General features: G+C 37.6%; 1 protein-coding gene across 4 annotated transcripts in view; it reads right to left on the bottom strand.

Annotated features, from left to right (window-relative positions):
• SPTB (spectrin beta, erythrocytic) overlaps positions 1-23,157 on the bottom strand; it is a 183,129-nt gene that overhangs the window by 14,581 nt on the left and 145,391 nt on the right. For 3 of the 4 annotated variants that reach the window (XM_074236122.1, XM_074236123.1, XM_074236124.1), the window contains exons 30-33: positions 22,560-22,756; positions 21,728-21,777; positions 21,007-21,085; positions 14,874-14,936 (exon numbers count right to left, since the gene is read on the bottom strand). In XM_074236122.1, coding sequence (XP_074092223.1) covers positions 14,874-14,936; positions 21,007-21,085; positions 21,728-21,777; positions 22,560-22,756 — 389 coding nt within the window. The remainder of the gene's footprint in view (positions 1-14,873; positions 14,937-21,006; positions 21,086-21,727; positions 21,778-22,559; positions 22,757-23,157) is intronic. The other variant, XM_074236125.1, reaches the window with a different exon arrangement.

Below are 23,157 nucleotides of genomic sequence, written 5' to 3'. Positions count from 1 at the left end.
GTTTCACGAACGTGATTTCTTGATCTATATAGCTAATCTAATCTTTCTCTTGGGAGTAGTTAGGTGGCACAGTGGATAGAGTGCTGGCCCTGGAGTCAGGAGGACCTGAATTCAAATCCAGTCTCAGAAACTTAGTAGACACATGACCCTGGGCAAGTCACTTAACCCTGTTTCTCTCAGTTTCCTTATCTGTAAAATGAGTTGGAGAAGGACATGACAAACCAGGATCTTTACTAAAGAAAACCCCAAGTTTTCTTGGAGAGCTGGTCATGACTGAAACAACTCAACAACAATAACAAATCTTTCTCTTGAGCACTAGTTTTAAAGTCACAACTCAAATTGGATGTCCCTAAAGCTTCTACCTCAAAAAATCCCCCTCAAGATATGCCCCCTTCTGTCCTCTCCCTTAGCTGCTCCACTGGTGCAACCCCCATCTTCTAATGCCTAGACTATTAAAACAAACTCGTTAGTCTCACTGTTGTTCCAAGTCCATTCTACCCACCATTCAGCTACCAAAATCATTTTCCTAAAGCACATTGATCTATACCACCTCCTCCCTACTCCCAATCAAGGGAGCAATGGCTACCCATTCAATCTAAGAAAAAAAAATATAAGATTGTCATTTAAAGTACTTTATGGGAGGCTAGGCAGCTAGGTAGAGTACCAGCCCTGGAGTCAAGAGTACCTGAGTTCAAATCTGGCTTCAGACAATAATTACCTGTGTGGCCTTGGGCAAGTCACTTAACCCTACTGCCTTGCAAAAACCTAAAAAAACCCCATAAAAATAAAAAAAAAATACAGTACTTTACAACTTGGCTTCTTTCTGTGTTTCCAGTCTTATACTTTATTTCCCTCTATGTATTCTATGATCTAGGAAAACTGGCTTCTTTGTCTGCTCTTCCAGAAACAGAAAATTCCATCTCCTCTGGCTTTTTCACTGGCTGTCCCTCATGCCTGGGATGCTCTCTTTCTTTACTGGTGCTTTTTTGTTTTTCTGAGTTTCTTTAAAACTCATCTCAAATTCTAACTTCAGCAGGAGGAACTACCAATGACTTCCCAGTTGTTGGTTCCCTCTAAGATTATCTTTCATTTAAATTATATTTATCTTATATGTATATAAATATTCACATTTTGTATCCCCTCTTAGAACCTGAGACATAACTGTTCCCATCTTCCCACACTCACCTAACACTTATTACAAACTTATCCTTCTTTTTTGTTGTTGTGCAGTTGTGTTGGAGTCTTTGGGACCCCCTTTTATGATTTCCTTGGCAAAGATACTGGAGTGGTTTGCTATTTCATTCTAAGGTTTATTATACAGATGAGTAGGGTCTAAATCTTCCTGATTCAAAGTTTAGTGCTCTATACTCTTTGCTACCTAGTTCCCCCTTCTTCTTAGGCATATAATATTTCATTTCATGATAATTCTTTGTGTACCATCCTTATCTTCCTTATTAGATAGAAAGGATCATGGGGACAGAGATCATGCCTTCTTTATTTTTTTAAAGATCTTTCTCAGTTCCTTTCACAATAATCAGCAAAATATTGGTTTAATAAATTTTTAAAATGGCATTGTATTCTCCAAGCTTTTCTTACTCTATGCATTCCACCACATGAAAATATGCTTTCTCGTATTTTTAATTCTAATGTAATTTTAGAAATTAATGATCAGATCTCCCATTAAAGAAAAAGACCATTTTATCTCTCTCCCCACCCCAATCAATAAAACTCAAAGGGCTCTCCATTTCTCAGGTATCAAATCTAAAATGGTCTGGGTTTTAAAAAATCTTCACATCCTATCCCTTTCCTACTTTTCCATTCTTTTTACCCTTTGCCCCCATCAGGACCACACAGGCCTGCTAGCTGTTACACACAAAACTCTTTCTTCTCAATAAAATCTTTTCCCAGGCTCTCTGGTATGCCTAGAATTCTTTCCCTCTTGACCTTTGGCTTTGCTCAACTCAAATCCTACCTTTTGCAAGAGGCCTTCCTTGGATCTCTTCCTTCCCACACCCCATTACCTTCCCTATACAGGATATATTTTGGGGGTGTGTATAGTTGTTTGCATTTTGTACAGCAGAATCAGAGCTCCTTGAAGGTAGTCCCTACTTTACACAGCTCCTGTGTTTTAGTCTTAATTTTTGTGTCCTCGATGCCTGCATAATATCATAATATAGTGCCTGGCCCATAATAATGCCTCTTTTAAGGCTAAAAGTTATTTAGCACTTAGGGCAGCTGGGTGGTGCAGTGGGTATAGAACTGGCTCTAGAGTAAGGAGAATAGAGTTAAATCCATCCTCACACACTTACTAGCTATGTGACCCTGGGCAAGTCTCAGTTTCCTCATCCATAAAATGAGTTGAAGAAGAAAACGTCAAACCACTCTTTGCCAAGAAAACTTGAAATGGGGTCACAAAAAGTCATATATGACTGAAATGTCTGAACAAAAGCAACATAAAACAAACTTAGCAGGTACAAGGTGGTACAGTGGATAGAGTACTATGCCTGGAGTCTGAAAGATCTGAGTTCAAATCCAGCCTCAGATGCTTGCTATTTCTGACTCTGGACAAATCACTTTACTTCCATTTGCCTCAATTCTTTATCCATAAAATAGGGACATACTGGAGAAGGAAATGTTGAACCATTCTAGTATCTTTGCCAAGAAAACTCCAAGGACAAAGCCTATGGGGAGGCTCACATAGAGTCAAAAACAATTGAAAGAGTGAGCAACATGTGATCAGGATGTGCTTAGGCACTGTGTTTTACAGTTAACACATTTGATCCTTACAACAACTCTGGGAGGTTGCTATTATTGGCCCCATTTTTCAGATGAGAAAATTCAGGCAAGGAAAGGTTAAATGACTTGCCTAGAGTCACACAGTAACTGTCTGAAGCTTGCTTTGAACTCCAGGTCCAGCAGTCTATCCACATTGCCACCTAGCTGCCCCTAGGCATAGTAAGAGCTTAATAAATGTTGGAGTCCTATTCTGAGGCTTGTAACTTCCTGAAGGCTATTTTTAGCTAAACACAAGATCTGGTAAAGTTAGGTTTTTGAATGTAGGCAGTAAGCTTCAAGCTTGTCATGTGAAAACTGAATTAATGGAGTTCAGAAAAATTCACGACTAATGATACTGACTACATAGTGAGCTTTTGTGACTATAGCAAGTCATGAAGACCATGTACTAAGGCGGGGAGGCATTTCAATCTGACCTGCAGGAAATAAAAATAACAAAAAAAATGGAACTTTGAATAACTCAAGTATGAAAAATCATCAAATCATAAAATATTAGAGGGAGAAAGGACTTTAAAGATCATTTAATCTGATCCTCTCATTTGTAATATTAGCATACTTGAATCCAGAGAAATGTACTGATTGGCCAGATGATTCAAAGCTGGTTCAAGGCATATTTAAGTCTAGAACTTGGTCCACATACTCTGAGGGCACTGTTTTTTGATGCACAATGTGAATAGTTTAATGGATTCAATGAATTCTTGGAGTTTACTTGTCTTTTAGGAGGGCTTTCTGAAGATTCATGCTTTTGCCCAAAAGAATCATTACATTAATGAGGATTTTATTGTTATGGGGTGATAAAGGGAATGTCTGGAAACAGCAGTTGATGGAACTAAGAACAGCTAACTTCTCTGCCTATAGGAAGAGCTGATCCTGATTAGATCCTACATACAATTTCCTTTCTTGAGTGAAAACTAGATATTGTGGAGATTCCTTACTGGAATTTAAGAATTGAAAGAGACATGAGAGATCATTTAGTCCAAACTAAGTTAAAAAAAAAAACCTATAAAATTCTTTTGATCTGATATTGATCTGAGATGAGGGGTGATTTTACTTTTACTTTAAGATCCCTAAATGACCTATTTCTTTTGGAAGTGTTCTTTTAATAATTAGGCAGTTATTTTTTGTACATTTAATAGAAATCTGCCTTTGTATACTACCACCCACTCACCAATCAATTAACATTAATTCAGTGAGAGATACCAACAGAAGGCAAAATACAGTCCCTGACATCAAGGAGCTTCCAATCTATTGGCCCTTTGGGGGTACAAAACAAATGAAATCCTTCCACATGACAGAATTTCAAATATTTGAAGACAGCAATTTGTGTAACACCTAAGTCTTCACTTCTCCAGGATAATTAGCTCCAATTTTATCATTAGCTCTTCTTATGCACTTAAGTTATTTCTAATGACCTAAGTCATACCCATTCTAGTTTTCTTGTAGACAAGTCCTATTTTTCCAATGTCCTTCCTTCAAAATGATGCCCAGAAATGAAAACAATACAGATTTTTGACTAGGGCAGTGTGAACAAGACTCTTCAGCAATGAGTATTTCTTAAATACCTTTGTGCCAAACATTCTTCTAGAAACTGGGGATATAAATACCTTATAATGCTAACATTTTCTATAATGAAATTAGCTTTGGGTTGTTTTTTGTTTTGTCATGTCACACTGTTGATCTATATTAAGCCTTCAGTCAACTAAAATATCTAGATCTTTTTTCAAATAAGCTTTTGTGATTTCTTTAACCTACAAAATTTATCCCTGTTTAATTTCACCTTAGCAATTTTAGCCTTTTAAGATATTTTTGTATCTTGACCATTACCCAGTGTATTAGCTATTTTCTCCAGCTTTTTCTATGTAAATTTGACAATTATGCCATCTATGCATTTATAGGCAAAAATGGAAAAAGATGTTTAGCAGCACAGGATCAGAGACTGACCCCTCTGGTATCCATATAAGCCTACTCCAAGGAGGAAACAATCTGTTCTCTGGATTCATTTGTTCAGCTAGTATTTGGCATTTTCTCACTTTGTCCAAAAGGATAGCATATGAAACTTTGTTGAAAAATGCAAAAGTTTGAAGGATATGGCTGACTCCATTTAGAGAAAAAATGGCAAGTAAGGTAGCAGACATTTTAATCTGCATCCAAAGGTGTGAATTTGGGGCCTAGACAAGAAAAGATCCTATTTTTCTCAGTGTTTAGGAGTGCTGGAAGCCATCAATAAATATCTTATTTAATGGGAATAAACTCAGAGCATTTCCAATAAATTCAGGGGTGAAACAAGGATGCCCATTATCACCATTACTATTCAATATAGTATTGGAAACACTAGCAGTAGCAATAAGAGAAGAAAAAGAAACTGAAGGCATCAGAACTGGCAATGAGGAAGAAAAACTTTCACTCTTTGCAGATGATATGATGGTATACTTAGAGAACTGGAGAAAATCATCTAAAAACTCCTTGAAACAATTAAGAAATTCAGCAAATTAGTATGATATAAAATAAACCCACATAAATCATCAGCATTTCTATATATGAACAACAAAACCCAAGAACAAGGGATAGAAAGAGAAATTCCATTTAAAATAATTGTAGACAACATTAAATACTTGGGAATCTACCTCCCAAGATAAACCCAGAAACTGTATGCACACAATTATAAGGCTTTCCTCACCCAAATAGTCAGATCTAAATAATTGGAAAAATGTCCAATACTCATGGTTAGGTCAAGCTAATATAATAAATAATAATATAATATAATTAATTAATTAATATAATATATTAATTATATTATATTATAAATAATATAAAGAAATAATATAATAAAAATGACAATTCTACCCAAATTAAATTACTTATTCAGTACCATACCAAACTACCAAATAACTACTTTACCAAGGTAGAAAAAATAATAATAAAATTCATCTGGAGCAACAAAAGGGCAAGAATAGCAAAGGAACTGATGGGGGAAAAAAGTAAAGGAATATAGCCTAGCTCTACCAGATCTAAAACTATACTGTAAATCAGCAGTCATCAAAACTGCTTGGTACTGGTTAAGAAACAGAGTAATGGATCAGTGGATTAGGATAAGTTCAAAAGAAACTGTAGTAAATGACTACAGCAATTTACTACTTGAAAAACCCAAAGACATCAGCCTCTGGGATAAGAACTCACTATTTGACAAAAATTGTTGGGAAAACTAGAAAATAGTATGGTAAAAACTAGGCATAGATCCATATCTCACACCCTATACCAAAATAAGGTCAAAATGGGTACAGAATTTAGACATAAAGAGTGATACCATAGATAAATTAATAGACCAAAAAATTATCTATCTGGTCTTATGGAAAAGGAATAAATTTATGACCAAACAGGAATTAGAGCACATTATAAACTGCAAAATAAATGATTTTTGACTATAGTAAATTAAAAAGTTTTTGCACTAATAAAATCAATGCTGCCAAAATTAGAAGAAAAGCAGAAAGCTGGGAAACAATCTTCATAACCAGGAGTTCTGATAAAGGTCTCATTTCTAAAATATATAGAGAATTGCGTCAAATTTCTAAGATCACAAGTCATTCCCCAATTGATAAATGGTCAAAGGATATGAATAGATACTTTTCAAATGAATAAATTAAAACTATATCATAAGCATATAAAAATGCTCCAAATCACTGTTGATTAGAGAAATGCAAATTAAAACAGCAATGAGATATCATCTCACACCTATTACATTAGCCCAGATAAGAAAAAGGTAAGATGATCAATGTTGGAGGGGTTGTGGGAGGATTGGGACATTGATGCATTGCTGGTGGAGTTGAGAACGATCCACCCTTTCTGGAGAGCAATATGGAACTATGCCAATAAAATTGTTCATACCCTTTGGCCCAGCAATTCCAATTCTAGGACTATATCCAAAAGAAATTGTAAAAAATGGGAAAAGTCCTACATGTGCCAAAATATTCATAGCAGCTCTTTTTGTAGTGGCAAAGAATTGGAAATTAAGGGGATGCCCATCAATTGGGAAATACTAAACAAGTTATGGTACATGAATACTATGGAATATTATTGTTCTATAAGAAACCACAAACGGTTGGACTCTAGAGAATTAAGGAATGACTTATGGGATCTAATGCTGAGTGAAGGAAATAGAGTCAAGAGAACAATGTACACATCAACATTATGAGATGAACAACTCTGATGGAAACAACTTCTTTTGACAGTCCAGAGAGCTAAGACAACTGCATTAGACTGGTTTGGGGACTATATTATCCCCAACAAGAGGAAGAAAAAGAAAACAAAACAAAACACACAGAAAAAAACACCATCCCTACCAAATCTGATGAACCCTTTGTAAAAATTATCTCTTATGTATCGCTTTCCCTTAATCCTAATTCCTCATGCCAAAAATTACTAATTTGTAAATATGTTTTTACAAAATATATATGTAAAATGCTAACCCAACTATTCCCTATTAAGGGAAGGGTGGAGGGAAATTTTGTAACTTGGAAATATGCATATACAACTGGATGAAAATTTAAAAAAAATTAAAATTTTAAAAAAAGGAGGCTGGAAGAAAATCCAATGTAATATAGGGGATAAGGAATAAGATAAAACAAAGCAGCTAGGTAGTGCAGTGGATAGAGCACCACGACTGCAGTCAGGAAGACTAATCTTCCTTAGTTCAGAGAGGCTCAGACACTTACTAGCTGTGTGAACCTGAGCAAAGTCACTTAACCATGTTCTCCTCAAATTCCTCATCTATAAAATGGGCTGGTGAAGAAAATAACAAACCACTCCAGTATCTTTGCCAAAAAAAAAATCCCATATGGGGTCACAAAGAGTCAGGCATGACTGAAAAATGATGTTTTAAAAGAACAATGACAACTCTTCTCCCACCCCTTCAGAGTCCCAAAATGGGAGCCTACAGACTAGGAGAGTGGTAACTGTGAGAAGGCTAATTTCACCTCACCAAGTAATGATATAATGAACTTGAAGTTTATCTCATCTCTAGTTTTTAGTCTTAAAGTCTCTCATGTTGCCTTAGAAAGAACAACTGTGTCCTTAAATAAATTTTGTGTTCTGGACCACAGTAATAAGGATAAGGAAAAGAGAGGTAATAGGAAAGAGAACTGGGAAAAAATAAACCCAGAGTTGAGGGTCTGTGGAAAATGAATCTATTCTTTTTTAATCCTTTATTAGTGCCAGCTAATCACATAATAACTAATAATCTAATGCTTCTTCTTTTGCATAGCAGGGAGGGGAAAAGAGGAGGTTACTCTTTGTTCTCAATTCTATCCAATTTCATCCTCCTCCTACCCAAACCATCATCTCCTTCACCTGAAAATATTTTCCACTCCCAAGTCTTCAGTGCTTAGCACCTAAATATATCTCTATACTTACTCTGCCTTCCTCAATATAGGTTCCCAGTCATCCTTCTCTCACAGGCTTGTTTTGAATAAATAGGCACTGCAGTTTTTACCATAAAGTCCAGGTTAGCAGCTGGAGGATAGACTGTGAGGATTGGGTCCTTCACCACTCCAGAGACATATTCAATGATTTCTTCCAAATTGTACTCAGATGAAGGCATTATTTAAATGACTTTTGTTCTGAAGGCAAAGATAAGTAAGACTTGAGAATGAGGTCAAGTAAGAGCATTAGTGGAAATGAGTTTATGGGATATCAGCAATAGGGTACTGTCACCGGTCAGGAATATCCTTATTCACTTTGTGCTAGGGAAATTGGTAGTTTCTATTTGGAGGGGTAGGAAGAAAGAAGACTAAGAAAAGGAAAGTGTCTTCTATAGCCCTAACCCCTAAGGGGCCATGGTATGCTTACAAGGGAAAGTAGTGATGGGGGCACCATGAGACAAGCCCTATCCATTTTCTTTTATGTCTTCAAGAACATATCCTCTCCTGCTTTCCCAAATCGAAGACCTTCACTTCCAGTTTTAAAAAAAAGGACACACAGAAGGATTCCTAAGAATTTATAGATTATTCCCCTTCTCTTCTTTGGTTTTGCCAAAGTTTTAGTCAATGTGTATTGGGTATAAGGTGACTAGACCTGTGCATTCATATAAAGAACTCCCAGCAGAGAAAACGCCCTTTGCTAGTATAGGCTGGCATCTTCTCTGTAATATTGTGGGGTTTTGTTTTTTTTTTTTGGTTTTTATTAGTCAATGGGGCTAAGTGGCTTGCCCAAGATCACACAGCTAGGTAATTATTAAAGTGACCGAAGCTGATTTTGCACTCAGGTCCTCCTGACTCCAGGGTTGGTGTTCTATCCACTGTGCCACCTAGCTGCCCCTCTGCAAAATATTGTTTTAGCAAGTTGTCTGGGCAGTGCAAGGTTCAGAGATTTGTCTAATGTCTCAGTCAGTACAAAGCAGAGATGGGATTCAAATCCATTTCTGTGTCTGAGGTCAGTTCTGTATCTACTATTCTTTTAGTACTTCTTGGTCAAAGTGACTATTTTAACATGCTCACTGAAGGAAGAGTGATAGAGGAGAGTCAAGAGAGAAAGGGGAGGGGCAGCTAGGTGGCACAGCAGGTATGCCCAAGATGTGGAGATTAGATCCGAAGTTCATAAATTGGGGGAGGTGGGAAGAAGTCTTTTTTCAGACTGGTTTGCATTTCTCTTTGAGGTACTCATAAGAGAAATTAAGTGGTTAAAAGACTCCTTAGGAAGTCAGAGAAAGAAGCAAAAACAAGCCTAGATTCGAGGTGTGGCATGCATCTCCTGCTTCTAATTTATTTTTTGAAATTCTTCTCTTCCTTCCAGGCTAAGCTTAGGTGTGACATCCTTGATATATTCCCTGTTCTCTCTCCTCATATTTTTCTTAATCACTTTAAATGTCTCTTTTCTTTATTACATTTTTTTCTTGTCCATGTACCCCCAACATGGTATAAGTTTTTTAAGAGCAGAGAATGATCTGCTTTTTTCCTCTATATATTTTCTGCTCCCTGGCTTTATAAGTTGTTGTAGGGAGATGTTAAGTGCAGAATAAATATTTGTGGAGTGGAAGGTAAATTAAAGTGATTTGTACAAGAGCCTTGCAACAAGAAGTCAATCCGGCTGTCACAGATTCAGTATAAATCAATAAAAGAGGCTACAAAGTTCTATGACTTTGCAAGGGATTGTCATTGAGTACTATTAGACACTTCACAGCTATTTCCATGATCCCAAACTACTTTATGAAACAAAATTCCATCTTTTAAAAATACTTATTTTCTCCAAGGATGATTGCAAATTTCTGAAGACTACGGTCTCCAAGGATGCAAAGTTGCAGGTCAATCAATGGAAAGATTAATGGTGGATGAAAAGAAGCTATAGCACATGAATAATGATGTTGTCTGCTCAAGAAGAGGTGAGATACCAAGGAAATGGGATGGTGGGAAATTGGATGATTGGGGAAAAAATAGGTGAGCTGGCTACAAGAAGGAATAGAGTTCATGCTGAACTAGTACCAATAACATGTTAACAAACCTCAACAATGACTCTAATACATTGACTTGATTCTCTATTCAGTTCGATTCAACAATTGGTTATTAAGTACCCAATCTGCAAAAGAACTGGGCTAAGCCTATGGATGTAGATAAAAAAAACCCAAAATCAAAACCCTTTAGGAACTGAAATTCAAAGGGAGAGAATAAAATACATATAAGATCAGCAAATACTATGTAATTTGCATAATTTATATGCTTAACTATGTATTTTTTTGGTTATTTGTGTTGTGGATCTGCTATTGAGGAATTATGGGAAGACAAGGATGCACAAGATAAGAAAACAAGTGGATGAGAGATAATCTAAATGGGTGAAAGATAATCTCATAAGGATGCTATCTCAAATCCATTATTTTTTCTTTTTTTTTTTTGCAAAGCAATGAGTTAAGTGACTTGCCCAAAGTCACACAGCTGGATAATTATTAATTGTCTGGGTCACATTTGAACTCAGGTCCCTCTGAATCCAGGGCTGGTGTTTATCCACTGCACCACCTAACTGCCACTAAAGTATCTTTTTACACTCTGCAGATCTCCCAAGCACTATGTTTATATTCAATATCTACTTCAGCCAATTCAATGAGGTACCCATTAACTGATGTATAATTATTCACCTGTTTAGAGTTGATTACTCCTGCATCTAGCTTGCAGTTAAGGTGCTAATGGCCAAAGGGAAGAAACAAGCTAGTCAGAGAAAAAATTGAAGCTTGAGAAAGGTTAAGTGGTGACCAACATTACACAAGTAGCATGGGAGAGATTTCTGCTTAACTTGATTGCAGTTTATCAGCTGCCTACCATGATGAAGTGATCAGACAAGCTGGGATAAGGGTGGAGTCTATGGTCACAGAGTAAAGGTAATGACCAGTCCAAGTGAGCAAAAGGTCTTGACCCACTCATGTGAGAGGTGGGAGTTACTGCTAAATTAATCCTGAAACTATTCTTGCCATGATATGTAGACTGTTTTGCTACATGGTACACCTAACTTATAAGGCCCAAGAGAAAAGACAGCAAGGTTGAACTACTTCAAGGGCCCTTGGATATTTTCCTCATGATTTAGAATAAACAAACTCTTCTATATATTCTCTTAAAAAGAACTTGGAGGCTCACAGGGGAAGCAGTAGTTATTTACCAATGCCATTTTAAATGTTATATAGACATTTAATATTGAGATTTGGGCAAAGAATTCCTGGAAAGTAAAAAGATCCAGAGATAGGCAAACAGAAAACCTACACTGTAGCTGAATCAACAGTGTAAAGAGAGTGACCTGAAGAATAATTTCAGCCAGGAGAGCACTCTAGTTTCTTGATTGGGATATATTATATAGCTAGAGTGTGCATAAGAGATAATGGGCAGCTAGGTGGCACAGTGGATAGAGTACTGGCCCCAAAATCAGGAAGCCCAGAGTTCAAATCTCTAATACTAGCTTTGTGACCTTAGGTAAGTCACATAATCCTGTTTGCCTTAGTTCCTCATCTGTAAAAAGAGCTGGACAAGAAAATGGCAAAACCAACCCAGAATCTATGCCAAGAAAACTCCAAATGGGATCATGAAGAAGAGTCAGATACAACTGAAATGGATGAATGAACAAAAACAGATAATACTATCCCATATTTATTTAAAACTTTTTGCAGTATCTATGAGTAAGGAAGTACAAATGTATTATCCCATTTTTACAGATGTTCAACCAGGCTCGGATAGATTAAGCTAATTGCCCATAGTTGTCACATAACTAATAAATATTACAGATGAGTTTTGAACCCAGGTCTTCTAACTCTTCATAAAGCAATTTTCCCATAAAACTATGTGTTTTCTCTCTTGTAGTTCGCTTAACTGGAGTGTAAAAAGTAGTACAGATAGTATGACAAGTTTCCCCATGGCTAGAGGAAATTCAAGTTTCCCAAAGAAGCAGGAAAAAAAAATATGAATTTAAGATGTGCCTAAGGGATAACAGAAGAGTAAGGCTAGCAATGGGTGGGCAATCTAGAGAGGTGAGTTAGCAGGGGAAGTCCTGAGGTCATTCAGCAGAAATTTGTAGGGATCATAGTTGGAATTAAGCAGAACAAGGTAGATACGATTGTCCCAGGGAGAGACATTATAATTTAAAATAGGAAGGGAATTTAATGATAATGTAGTCCAACCTCCTTGTTTTACAGATGAAAGCAGTAAGGTCTAGAGCAGTTGGATGACTTGCCTAAGGTTAAACAGAGTCAATATTTAAAACCAGGTCCTTTGACTTCAAATCCAACATTTTTTTCCATTACACTGGGAATACTCTGCCAAGCTTGCCAATTTTGTGTTGTCCTATTCCAGTAGATTTTTGCTTCAGCCGGGTATAGTATTCCTCCTGCACAGTGGTGAGGAAAGAAGTAAAAGACAGTGGGAAGCAGTGGTGCATGTAGGAAAAGATCCATTTTTTCCCCCAGGATCTTATAGAATAACAGCAATGCATACTGTGCCTAAGTGCATGGAACTGATTGCAGATTTGGGATGACTCTCAGAAAATCAGAGACCTGAAAAGATTAGGAGTTTGGTTTTTCTTCCAGCAATGAGACACAGTTCAGGTATGACAGTAAGAGTGGTAAGAAGGGGAATGATTGAACATGAAACAAAGTAGAAAAACAGGAAAAGAAAAAACCTAGAAGGCATCAAAAAAATCAACTTTTAGTACAAGAATAAACATAAGAAAAAAAGTCTGTTCTGACACTAAAAGTTGGTGCTTTATTACCTAATTCTTTATTTTACAAATGATCACTGAAGTAAACTAACTGCTTTAGGCATTTATTCAAGGTCACACTGACTTTGTCAGTGGGCAAAGTCAGGGTAGAACCCTATTCTTGTCAGGTTACAGTAGTTTTAGTACAGAGCAGCAAATGAGACAGAGGCCTGGGATGAGAGGGACTCTGGGTAGGTGGCTCCAGGTAGAACTGATCCCACCCAGTATTTGGGGGTACAAGAGTGTTGTTAATGGCAACATTACATTTCATAACTGGCATTCATCAGAGTTGAGAGGATCATACTTTCTATCTCAGGTGTGAGAAAGAATAAACTAGTCTGTATAAATGAAAGTATGGTAAGAAATTCCATAAGGAAAGCAAAGTCCCCTTCCAAGAGACTCCAAATTTAAAAAGGATGTTTAAGTAATTCCTATGAATAAACAATGTTTATGTAATTCCTGTGGATAAACAATGTTGGTGACAGGTAACATGGTTGCATTGTAAGAGGTAGATAGAAGGGCAAGCTGCTAGAGAAGACACACTCCTAGGTATATGATTAGACAATGGAATAGCTCTTGGGTGGTTCAGATTCCTGAGAAAGGCCGGTCATGACTTGCAGCTGAGAGCTTCTGAGGTTGGTGACTTAACACAGCACCCCTTCACTCAAATCCAATTCATGTGCTCATCATGGTATCACCTCTCCTAATTCTATAGTTTTCTTCAAGAATGAAGGACAAACATTTATTATTATTATTATTATTACATGGATTTCAGCTCAATTTCTATCTACTAAGAGAGGATTTCCATCACGGTTTGTGACTGATAGTGATGCTAAGTAGAATGTTTCACTCTGAGGAGTAGGACAAAGATATACTTTAGCAAAGAAGATGAAATTGAAAGCAACAAAAAAAGATAAAATCAGTCAATCAACCAGAGTGAGAAACTGAAATAAACAGGAGACTAAAGATGATTTAAAAGCTAAAATATGAGACAGCAAAGAAAGACCCTGGCATTATAATCCAAAGGTAAGAGTGTTATGGGACCAAAGTAGAAAGACAAAGATCATTTTGGTAATGCAGCAGCTAAGTCAGCTATCTATCATATAGTAGAAATGGAGACTTAAGAGTAAGTTTTTAAAAAAAGATTAAAGACTCCACATATATTATAATTGAGGTGAAAAAAGACTGAGAAAGGGCCAGATTCTCTTTAGAGTAGGGATTTTTAAAAATCCAAGAAATTAGTAATTTCAATGAGAGGATAATAACCATTTTTTCTTATGAACTTGCCTTCATTATTATCATTAGCATTATTATTCAGTACTCCTAGATTCTAGGTATTATTTAGTAATGGGTTCTTTATATTACTGATGAAAACAATTCCTGACTTCAAAAATCTCACACCCTTGACCTCCCAACCACAGAAATTATCATGAGAACAATAGAGATTTTAGAGAAAAAAAAAAGGATGACTTTAAACCCCCCCCAGGATGCTGTACTATGATGACTTCCATCTTCACATCCCATTTTTGATCTTTCTATATGTAAGTCTTATTGTCATCTACTCTGCTAACACAAATCTAGAAAAGAAATTTTGATAAAAGGACCTGAAGATAATCTGGAGATCTAGAGAGAGACACAAAGCAATTCTCAGGTGTCTTCCACTGAGTGAAAATAAGGGAAAGAGCAGTGGACAGATGCAGGAAAGAATCCAAGTTTTCGTTCTGGAAGTAGGAGCAATGAGACTCCACCTTAGAAATGTAGACATATGAACTCTTATACACATTAACTTAATTATTCCAGTGGTCAGGGAGAGGACAGACCATCCCATGTTTGAGGGGAAATTATTATTTACTTGCCATGCCTACCTCTAATGAACAAGTGATTTTCATGTCTTGTCTGTGTCTTGGAATGGGGTGGAGGTGGTTATGCTAAGGGAAGAGGAGTAAAGCTTGTGAAGGCAAGAAAGAAACAATGGCTTTTTTTTCATCTAAGACTGATAATGCATACTATTCTAGTAGTTTGTTAAAAACTCCCAGTCAACTACATGAGTGCTAACAAGAAGAGGAAAACCTCTGAAGCCAGCTGAAACTAGGACTAGAAGAAATGTTGAAAGCAGGTCTGCCATCATTGTTCCAAATTCACCCACTCTTAGAACCTGGCTAGTAGTTTCAGTGAAACCAAATCAAAGAGAACTGGTCACTTTGTCATTCACCCAAAATTAGTCTGTGATAGAGGAATTAAGATAAGGAACCCAGTACTCCAAGTTAAACTCAAGGGATTATTGAATTCCAGATATGAAAGGAACTTCAATAGCCACCAATTTCAACTCATAACCTACCAAAAAAAAGGACCCACTACAATAAACCTTAAAAAGCTGATAATCTTTGAAGACTTCTAATTGAAAGGAAACCCACAGGACTTTCTCCTGAGACAGCTTAATTCAAATTTGGAATGGCTCCTAATTTTAGGAAAATTTCCTTTACCTTGAGTCTAAATTTTCAGGACCAGTGTTTCAAGATTAAGGGACAGAGGGGCAGCTAGGTGGTGCAGTGGATAGAGCACCAGCCCTGAAGTCAGGAGGACCTGAGTTCAAATGTGACCTCAGATACTTAAAAATTACCTAGCTGTGTGATTGTAGGCAAGCCATTTCACCCCACTGCCTTCCAAAAACCACAAAAAAATTTTTAAAAAAAGATTAAGGTTTAGAGATTAAGAGTGGGATTTGAGGCTTCAGTGCTTTGCCCCAGATTAAAGGGTCTCCACAAAACAAGAATTGTGGCTAGAAATTATTTCTGTCAAACTGCAGGGAGTGACTTTCTGTATTTTTCTCCTCTCTTCAATTAAGATAGGACCTGTGTTTTACAGGCCTTTTATTACTGTTAAGTTGTGGATTTTAAAAAAATAGAGAAAAAATGAATTCCAAATTTTGCATTTTAATAATAATAGCCTTATATTCATTTAACATAATAAAAATTTGTGAAATGCCTCCTATTCATTATCTTCACAATCTGCTTGGGAGGGAGGTACTACAATTGTCCTCACCCTCTGAGAGGTTAGCACTGTGAGCTGAAGCCAAGTCTTGTCACATATAAGATAGATTAGATTTGTTTTATTTGGTTCCAAAGTACAGAGTCAGGAACAATGTATGGAAGATGAAATGAATCAAATTTAGGTTCAATCAGGGGAACAAAAAGTTTCTAATTAGTTTGACAAAAAGTGGAATGGACTTTGATGAGAGGTGGTGGGCTCCTTTTTCTTGGAGGACAAGAAGCAGAAACTGGACAACCACCCACTGGCTATATTGTAGTGGGATTCCTTTTTTTGTGTTGAACCAAACAACTACTGAGGTCCCTTATGATGCTCACATTCAATGATTCCATGCTCACCACTCCTTCCAGTAGGCCATGTGCCCTTAATAAAAATGGACATTTTTCACTTTTCATAGAAAAGAAGACCAGAAACTCCTTTACACAGATGTTAATTAACAGCTCTGGGGAGGCAGGTTTTAAGGCTTTACTTGTTTCATAGCAAAGACAGGAAAATGGAGGTATACACTTGCCTAGGGGTTAATTCCATCAAGGGAAAGGGTTGGGGGAGATTCAGGTCTACTAGATATTGGACCTCTTAGGAAAATACAGTCCTGGGGGTGGGAGGGAAGAATCTGACAGATCAGAGCCCATACCTACTGTTGTATTCAGGGCTCTACTCTATGGAAAGAACATTAGATCCAATCATCCATATAACTCATGAGTATTATATCTTAAAGAGGCCCTAGACTTAACTTAGTTCAAGTCCTTGGTTTTATGAATGAGAAAACTGAGACTTAGAAGTAAATCTACTTGTTCAGGATCATACAATTAATAAGGGGTAGAATCCAGATCTTCTGTCTCCCAATTGAGGTCTCTTTTCTTGATAATCTCTCCTGGCAGCAGTTGAATAAACTTCTCAACAGAAATAAACTAGAAATAGTAGATTAAGTATAGGTCTTCTTTAGTCTCTTTTCAACATATTTCATTTTTATAATATTTTCATATATTCTCTAACCTCCCAATATTTTATAAGGAAGAAGTTATTATTTTATAAATAACATTGTCATTTAGTGATAAAGAAACAAAGGAAATTAATTAACTTACCCAAATCCATACAGCTAGATAAGGTAAAGCCAGGACTAGTGCCCAGGTCCCTGATTTCTTATATGATGCTCTTCACTAGATCAGATAACCTTTTCTTTACCCTCTCCCCATAGGCTTATCCCAAGGTTTGGCTTCTGCATTTCTGCTTCTTGTTCCTTTTGCTGCCCTCCTAATATACTCACCTATCACCTGCACCATGCCCTGGATAACAGGCACTGTTCCTGTGAGTCTCATGAAGCAGAGGAAAAGCAGAGTGGAGTGGGATGGAAAGAGGACATTCCTATGAGAGTCCTACACAATGCAATGTCCCTTCATGCTGTCCAGGATAAGCTGCCCTTGCAAGAGATTCTAGAAAGGCCCAGAGATAGGGCAGGGCTTTTCTATTATTCTAGAAAATTTTGGCAAGTCATTCCCTGAGCAGTGGGATTGTTTTATAATACTTTATGATAAATGATAAGTCAAAAAAATTCAAACAATTTCTTGCTATTGTGTCCTTGACAAGACAGGGAAGCAATTACATTGTTGCCAAGTGTCACAGAGGTTGAAAGAATAGTTTAAGTAAAATGCTCTAATGTCCAGTCATGAATGTCAAGGAGATAAAGAAGGTCTCCAAAGGTGATTTATGTCCCTTATGCAATAAGTAAACATCACTATATTAAAATTTTTATTTTGTTATATAATGGTTAAAGTATTTATAGTTGGGTTCATAACCTGGAGTTCAAGAACTTTTAAAAATATCTTAGAAACTATTTCAAAATTATTGAGTTTTTTTGCAATTTTATGTTTTACTTGAATATTCAATAACAAACTCTTTTCTGAGAAGGGGTCCATGGCTTCCCCAGTTTGTCAAAGGAGACTTTGACACGAAGAAAAGCTAAGAACTTCTAAATTCTAGAGTTCACTCTCAACTGAACTGAACATATTTGAAAAATTTGAAAGGAAAGGGTAAATTAAGTGACTAATAGTATTTTCTTGGAAAGAAGGCAAATTGGACTGAAAAATCTTAATGAATTCAATATAGATTAATCTTTGAGAGCGTATATAAATTTATACATAGATTTATGAGAGGGAGCATGTATAGGGCATGAGGAATGGGAGTATGATGAATTTCTGGGATAGCTCTCTCCCAGTAGCTGGATATTAATAGTGATATATTTGCTAGATTGCATTCTGGTCCATCCCACTCCCTCCTCACAAAACAGGGAGAGAAGGCAGGGAAGTTTGTCATGCATGAGTGATTTTTCACATGAAACAATGTAAGATGGAGACTAAGCATGTGTCTATTCTACAGGGTCACCAACACCAAGAGAGTATATACCTGGGCAAGAGTTCAGCTATCAAGTTCCCCAAGGTTTTGTGTCTAATAGAAAGAAAATGTTTCCAGTGGGGTTAAAAGGCAGAAAATTATTTTCAAAGTTGCTCTTTGGTCAAAATAATCTCCAACCTTCCATGCCTTCTTTTTTCTCCTCTTTTTTGTTTTCCTTGAGTACCCATCCCCCCCACCAAAATCACATGCCCATGAAAACAACAGGCTAAAAAAAAAAAACCAGGAAAACGAAGCAACAGACCATCCATTTCTGCCAGGGCTATTGCTTCATGTTCATTTGACTTACTGCTTTGATTTCTTTTTGGCTCAGGCCATGTGCTGGTTTACATATTTATATAAAGTGTTGCTGGCTTTACAGAAGTGTCTTCACATAAAGAATAATACTCACCTTTCTCCCTGAGTATTTGTTCCATGTTTCCCCTTCCTCCCTATTTTCCACACAGGATATTTCAGGAGTTTGGCTTAGAGGGAGTTAGGATAGGGGACAGGGCTCTATTGCATATATAAATCAAATACACATACACAGACACAAATGGTGATTAAATGCTGTTTGGACACAATAACACACACAGACACTATATACAATTCCATAGCAATTTATACTAGGAAGAACAGCCACAGGGCAGGAAAGGAGTGAATCTCTGGAGAACAACACTGGCATGTGACTTCAAGTCCTGTATCTCCAGAAGAGGTAGAGGCAGGGTCTATTTTGGGAAGTCAGACCACAAAACACAATTTTTTTTTTTTTTGGCAAGTGTTGGGCTTGGGATAGTTCAGCTCTGCTCCTGTTGCCATGGCTGTCTGCTGGTTAGTGGGAGTTTTGGATACATTTCACCAAAGACCAGGAAGAAGGATCACCGCATGCAAAATGAACTTTATTAGGAGCTTCTGAGGTGGACTCTGCATCCTCTACACCCCTGCTATTGCCCCTCTGCTGAGCACATCAGGGCCACAGCAGGTTTCTGAATTTCACTGGAGAGACACCCACTGTGCATGTGTGTGTATATTTAGAATATGAAGATGTAAATGTGTTGACTTAATCTAAGAATGATACTTAGAAGGGCCTGAAAAGGACCTTAGAGAGATCATCCAATCTAACATCCTCATTTCTCCAATGAGGATAATAAAGGACACTAAAATGACTTACTTAAGATCACACAGCAAGCTAGTAGCTGAATTGGGATTAGAACTCATGTTGCCTGACTCCTAAGAGCTTTCTTACCACTACCCCACTCAGGTGTTTGAGAAGGAGGAGGCACAGATCTGGTTTTGGCATGAGATCTGATACAGTGGCATCTCACAGAAAACCAGTTTTCATCTTGAGTTAATTTCCTGCCCCTGTCTCCAAATTTTACTAGTGTACAGAAACCAAGATAGGGTAAGATGAACGAGGACCACACAAAGCTTCATTTACACCAAGGAAATCCACAGAAGCATGCACTTGGCAGGATGACTTGGGCATGGAGGGATAAGTTGTGCCATGCAGGTAGGGATGCTGAGCATAGACTGGTGGTTGTGCAAGAGAGCTTCTTGCTTTCTTCTTGTTCGCTTTTGTAGGCTTGTATTCATTTGATTTTCATTACCAAATAATTGTTCCCCTACAAAAATGTCATTATATATTTACTTACCCTCATCAGAAAACTCACTGGGATCTGCCACTTACCTTGCCACCCTGGCCCCATTTTCCTCTTCGTCTGGATTTTGTATTAACCATAATTTCTGACAACCCTCTAGAGAGCCCCTGAATGAAATCCTCAGATCTTATAGCAATCCTTGAGTCTCTTCTGCTGTCTCCTCTGCTATCTGCACCCTTCTTCTCACCCCCTTCATTTCTGACATGCTAAGAAATACTTCTCCCACTCTTCCACTTTACCCCCTTCTTAGCCTCTAGGATCTCCACATGTGCACCCCACTGAATCTGATGCATTAGGCCAGGATGAGAGGGAATTGAGAGAGGTGGTAAAAGTTTTCATTAAAAAATTGGAATTCATGAGGATGGAGGATGGGGGAACAGGTACTTCCCATTCTCAAGGTCAGAAAAGAATGATTCTAAAAAATGAGTCCAACTCAGAAGATCCTGCAGGTGGAAAGAAAAGCACTCCATTTTTAAGGATAAGGAAGGAGTGGAATGGAAAGGAAAAGAAAAGGTTTATAAACAGAACACCTCAGCATGAATTATTTGGTTTTCCCTCTGATATGAACAGTGATATATTTATCCATTATCATTTATTAAACTAAATAAAATCAAACTAAAGAGGAAAGCATCTCGATAGAAAGGCACATAATCTCCTTCCAGCATTTCATTTTCACAGAATTGAGGAGGAAGGCAATTATATTAGAGAATTAAGTCAACACAATAAAATGAGAAAGACAAAAGGGGAGGGGAAGACAGAAGGGCTAGGGTAGTGATGTGTGCACCATTCTCAGCATTCCTGCTGACTGATTTGGACTGAGGTCTAGGATGGATGTGGCATCTAGGATCTAGGGTCTGGTGGGCAGGGATTCCCAGGAACTAGACCAATGTGATAGGAAACTGACCGGTGATGTTCTTTCAGTTGCTACCCGATGGGGACCCTGAGGAGGCTCCCCAGCTGTCTCACCTTCCTCCTCCTGAGCCCTGAGGAATATGGAAGATCAGTTAAAAACAAATAGTTTCATAAGGCAGCACCTACCAAATGGAGACTGACTTCTTACATATAATCACACAGATAAAATTAGTTGGATAATCTATAATCAGATTTCACTGTGTACAGATGCTTAGAAAATAATAGCAAGCTTAGCCTGTAAAATTTAAATACTTCCTCCCCCCCCAAAAGAAGACCATAATCCTTTGAAAATGGAAGAGTCTCCAATGTAAAGCAGCCATGTGAACATGGCTCCAGGAAGAATGAGTGAGTTTTGTTTCAGTGGCAGTGATCCAGAGCAATAAAGCTCAATTCTGTTTATTCTGGATTTACCTTCCCGGTTTTAGATCTCACATGATTCAAAAGAGCTCTCTCTTTGCCTTCCATGAGTAATTTACAAAGCCCCCAAACCCAGGACTTCTTAGGGGTTTCGTTTTCAATATAAATAACCATAAACTGAAGATCAAGATGCACATTTGTCATAGCCTCATGAGGCTCTCAGGATGCTACACCTGAGGGAAAACTCTCTGTTTCCTCTTTTCCACTGAGTTTTCTAGTTCTGGTTCCCTGCCTCACTCAGTATTTAAAGCTTATTTGTCTAGAGACTCAACTGGCTCTGTTCTTGTGGTACTTACCCACTTTCTTCTGTGGGTCTTTCTGGAGTCTGGCGTTCTTTTAGCTCAAGCTAGAGAAAGAAAATATCATTCACTGGGTCAGGAAAGATAAGAGTGAAAATGAAAATGAGGAGACAATGCTATCAGTGAATTAGTTTTTCTGTGTTATGCCCTAAGAAGAGCCTTTCCTTAATTCTTCCTCTTCTTGCCCAGTTCAATCACACTACAACTACTTAGGTTCAGAGGCTCTAAATCTATTGATGTTATAGTTACCAAACCACCTTCCTTTTTCAGTGTCACAAAATAGAGCTGGAAGGGGGCTTTAAAAGTCATCTAATTCAACCTCAATTTACAAATGGGGAAAATAAGATAGAGATAAAATGACTTGCCCAGAGTCACAAAGGTGGTTAAGGGGATGGTAGAGTAGTTCCTGGCTAAATCCCATAGTCATTTCACTTAGACATGTTTCCAACCCTGTTATCTTGTATTTATTTATTTATAAGTCTTTGAAAATATTATCATGTTGACACATTATCCAGCTTAATAATGAATTACTTAATGAAACATTCTTATATCTTTTTCACACATGTATTTTGTTTCTGTAAAACTATAAACAACCTGATGATAGATGACAGAAAGCATCTTCCAATTTTTTTTTTAGTATTCTCTCCATTACTCTCCTCATTTACAGAGTTCTACATTTAATAATGAAGTAGTCTTAAACTCAACTTTCTCTGCAACATCTCCCTCATCCCACACTTTGAATTCCTAGAAATTTTAGGACTCAGTAGTTGCCTCCTTCTCTTTAGCTTTTCCCACGTTGGCCCCAACACTTGGATGCCCCATAGCTCACCGTGGTGGGTTTCTCCAGGGCAGCAAATCGCTCTGCCCAGGTAGCAGTGGACTTTTCAAAGGCTTCATGTCTCTTGATAAGCTTCTCCACGCTGTCCACCGTATGTCCAAAGTCCCTGCTGGCCAAGTAAGGCTCCTGGGCAATCAGCCATGCTTCCGCCACAGAAGCATCCCGAGAGAACTGACACACTTCCAACACTGTCACAAAGAACAAGTCACAGACCCACACACACAGAAGACCTCAAAAGGTTAGTTCTGCCCCTTTGCTATGGGATTCCTAGGCTGCTCAGCAGAGAGACTATATAGTTTGTGGAATGGCAAGTTTAGGAATGTCAGCTCCTTGAGGGCAGGAATTATTCTTTTCCCTTTCTTTGAGTCCTCATCACTTATCATTTTGCCTGTCACTCTGCTTAATATGAGTTTGTTGCATTGGCTTGCTCCACAGTGCAGATTTCAGCAGCCACCTGGTATACCAGTCTTCTCACTAATGTCCATGGAACCATCTACACTTTTATTCTCAAAATCTCACAGAGTTAGGGTCAAGACCTTGAAAATCTTCTTCCAAGTCAGGCTTAAGATCCTTGATTAATTTTATGTAA

This window comes from Macrotis lagotis, chromosome 4, assembly GCF_037893015.1.
Source record: "Macrotis lagotis isolate mMagLag1 chromosome 4, bilby.v1.9.chrom.fasta, whole genome shotgun sequence".
Lineage (NCBI taxonomy): Eukaryota > Metazoa > Chordata > Mammalia > Peramelemorphia > Peramelidae > Macrotis > Macrotis lagotis.
This window is presented reverse-complemented; position numbering and strand designations above follow the sequence as displayed.